Here is a 3,240-nt window from a genome sequence, read left to right on the forward strand (position 1 = left end):
TAAGGGTGCCCTGTATGAAAAGGGCATATAGAAAGGCACTCAACAATGAAAGTGCATGGAGCTCAATGGTCGTGGTACCATATGGGTGTTCAATGTGAAATGTGCACGGAATTAGATTATGTTATAATGGTGTCTGACATTAAGGATGACATATAACTGACCTGGTAGTGGTAGATTAAGGGTGCTCATAATTAAAAGGGCATGATTGTATGGTAAGGATGCATGACATGAAAGAGGAATGTGGCTCAGTGGTAAGGAACTTGACAAGGCTACCTGGTATGAAAAGGGCATGTAGCTTAGCAGTGTGTTCAGAGTGTCTAGCGTCAAATGGGCATGTGCAGCTTAATTGTACAATGAGGGTGTCCAACATGAAAAGGGCATGTATTTAGCTCAGTAATACACAAGGGTGCCCACTTCCCAGTATAAAAGGGCATGTTCCTAGCCCAACAGTACATAAGGGTACCCAGGATGAAAAGGGAGTGTAGCTAGCTAAGCCATATGGGGAGGGAAACAAGTATAAAAAGGGAATGTAACTCTTGATCACTTACAGTAAGGATGCCCAACATGAAAAGGGCATGTAATGCTTGGTAGTGGTACATTAAGGATGCCCAACGGTAAAAGGGTAGGTAGATAAGTTGGTACTAATAAGGTAGGGGTGTCGGTCATAAAAAAAGGGCATGTAGGTCAGTGGGATTAGCAAGGCAAGAGCACTCAACAAAGAAAAAGAGTATGTAGGTGAGAGTGGAAAACATGTAACAAAGTGGGAGAGCCACCAGCCATTTGGGGGTAGGTCTAGTCTGTCCAATTTTTCAACTTCTTCATCTGTTTGAAGTTAATTAATTTGAACAAATAATTTTATAGTTGCGCTTGATAGAAAGTTCATATGTGTAGTTTTTAACCACTATAGAAACACAAACCAGTGATATTAAGAGTTGTTGGATGCAGAGAATATATACAGTGCTTGATTGTAGCTAGAAACACTCATGAAACATGCAAATAGAAAATGAAGTCCCCATGGAGAAATTTACCCACCACAGATCTCTTAAGAACTTCAAAATTCTTGAAAGGGTTAAGGAAAACCAATAGACTAATATTTTTTCTTTTTTCAAAATATTTATGGTTAGAAAAATTTAATGTATAAACTTATGAACATATCATAGTACAAGAAACTTGATCAGGAGACCTTGTTTTTCATTCTGTTCTAGTTTCCTTTCCTATCTTGACACATACATAATAGAAAACAACTTATATACATAACATAATCCATAATGTATATTGTTAAAACATCATATATACATAACATAAAACAACTTATATACATAACAAAATCCATAATGTATATATTGTTAAAACATTACATAAAAGGTTTTGGAGCTGCTGCGCCTGAAGCTGTCTCGGCCTTGAGGCCGTTTTGGAGGGCCTCCCTCCTCTGCGATTCTGCGAGCGGGCTGTCTCTCTAATCGGTGGATCGGCCTTGTTCCTTCCTAGGGCTCCTTCTGAGCGGCTCTGGGGGATATGATCGCAGGTTCTAGGTGAGCTCGATTAGATCGAGCTATGGCTGCCTCATCGGGGTCCCCCTTGCCCCATTCTCCTGAAGTCGAGGCTTTTGTCAACCTGCTGAACTCTCTTCCAAAGAAGAAATTGACCGAGGCCACGAAATTTGTAAAGCGTCTGGACGACATCCCTGAGATCTCGCTTCCCCCCTAAGAAGCCGATCCAGGTAGCCCTTTCATTAGCAGAGTGAGCCTTGGTTGGGAAGTTCACCGGGCTCTGGCCCTCCCCCAAAACCACGGAGAGCTGGGTAGCAAGGAACTGGGCGCCGCTCATTAAAAATAGAGTCACCTCGTATTTCCTGGGGAAGGGTTTCTTCCTGTTTGAGTTTGCTGAAAAAGAAGATAAGGAGTTGATATTCCGCAATGGTCCCTATTTCATGGGCCCTCAGGGACTGTATCTCAACAAGTGGACGCCCGACTTTGATCCATCAGTTGACGTCCCCTCAACTGTTCCTGTGTGGGTTCGTTTGCCCAATCTGCCAATGCACTGCTGGAACTGGGAATCCCTCAAACACATTGGAAATACCCTAGGCAAATTCATTGACCGCGCCAACAGCAGAGATCAATTTGACTGTGCTAGAATCTGCGTCGAAGTGGACCTTGAGGTTGGTCTGCCTGAGGCAATAAAGATTAGGGTTGGAAGCTGGTCGCATGTTCAAAAACTGGACTATGAACAACTTCCGTTCAAGTGCAGGAAGTGCCAGGTCTACGACCATTTTGCTAGGGACTGTCCAAAAAATAGTGAAGCAGAGAAAAGCAAGGGGGAAGGATGGACGTAGGTCAAAAGATCCAAAAGCAAAGCCCCAAGAAATGGAAACAATAATACCAAGGCTCCCCAGACAGGCCCTGGGTTTCAAACTCCTCACATGGAAGAACAAGGAAACAAATACATCCAGCTAAGCTCAGCAACAGAGGACACTCAAGGTATAGAGATACAGAATGAAGGATCGCCTCACAAAGAGCCCCCCTTGGAGCCAAAGCAAGTCGAAAACAATGCAGACAAAACGGAAGAGATACCCTCAGAAGAGGCTGAGGAAGTGCAAAGCTCGGAGGACTCAGAAGAAGAAGGTGAAATAGCAGGCTCGCAATCCTCGGCCAGAAGATCACTGAGAGGCCGAAAAACTGCCCGCGAAAAAAGGGAGCAGGAGACTTACAAGGACAAATTGCAAGGAAGCCAGCCTACCCTTGAGAAACTGTTGGCTAAAACCCCGAAGATGACCAGAAATCAGCTCCAGAGCTCTAAAGGAGCTCCCCACTCCAAAAGTAAGTGATGAAGATCATCTCCTGGAATTGTAGGGGTATGGGAAGCAAAAGAAAAGAAGAAGCCGTCAAAACTCTGATAAGATCCGACTCTCCCGACATACTCGTAATCCAGGAGACCAAAATGGAGGATAAGGTCTTCCTCCATATCGGAAAAAACTTATGGAAAAGAAGTGAAGGACAACCAGTCTCAGCCAGGGGGGCCTCAGGAGGCCTGGGCACTCTCTGGAATGCAAACAAATTCTCATTGGCTGTTCACTAATCTGAAACTTGCAGACTCAGTGGAGACCCTCTGCCTCTTTAATGTGTATGTTCCAGTCAGTGCAGGAGAGAAAAAGATCTGCTGGGATTCCATCAGAGGACTGGCAGAATCTGAAGATTTAGCAAATATCATCATTGTTGGAGATCTAAACCTCTCTTTATCTCT

General features: G+C 44.0%; 1 protein-coding gene across 1 annotated transcript; it reads left to right on the forward strand.

Annotated features, from left to right (window-relative positions):
• The first annotated feature begins 1,930 nt into the window (after positions 1-1,930).
• On the forward strand, positions 1,931-2,332 carry LOC149252392 (uncharacterized). The gene has a single exon (XM_089454136.1). The coding sequence runs from the start codon at positions 1,931-1,933 to the stop codon at positions 2,330-2,332; it is 402 nt and encodes a 133-aa protein (XP_089310262.1).
• Positions 2,333-3,240: the final 908 nt, after the last annotated feature.

The sequence above is a fragment of the Pinus tabuliformis genome, chromosome 7 (assembly GCF_031772625.1).
Source record: "Pinus tabuliformis cultivar Carrire ecotype Pingquan chromosome 7, CPIR1, whole genome shotgun sequence".
Lineage (NCBI taxonomy): Eukaryota > Viridiplantae > Streptophyta > Pinopsida > Pinales > Pinaceae > Pinus > Pinus tabuliformis.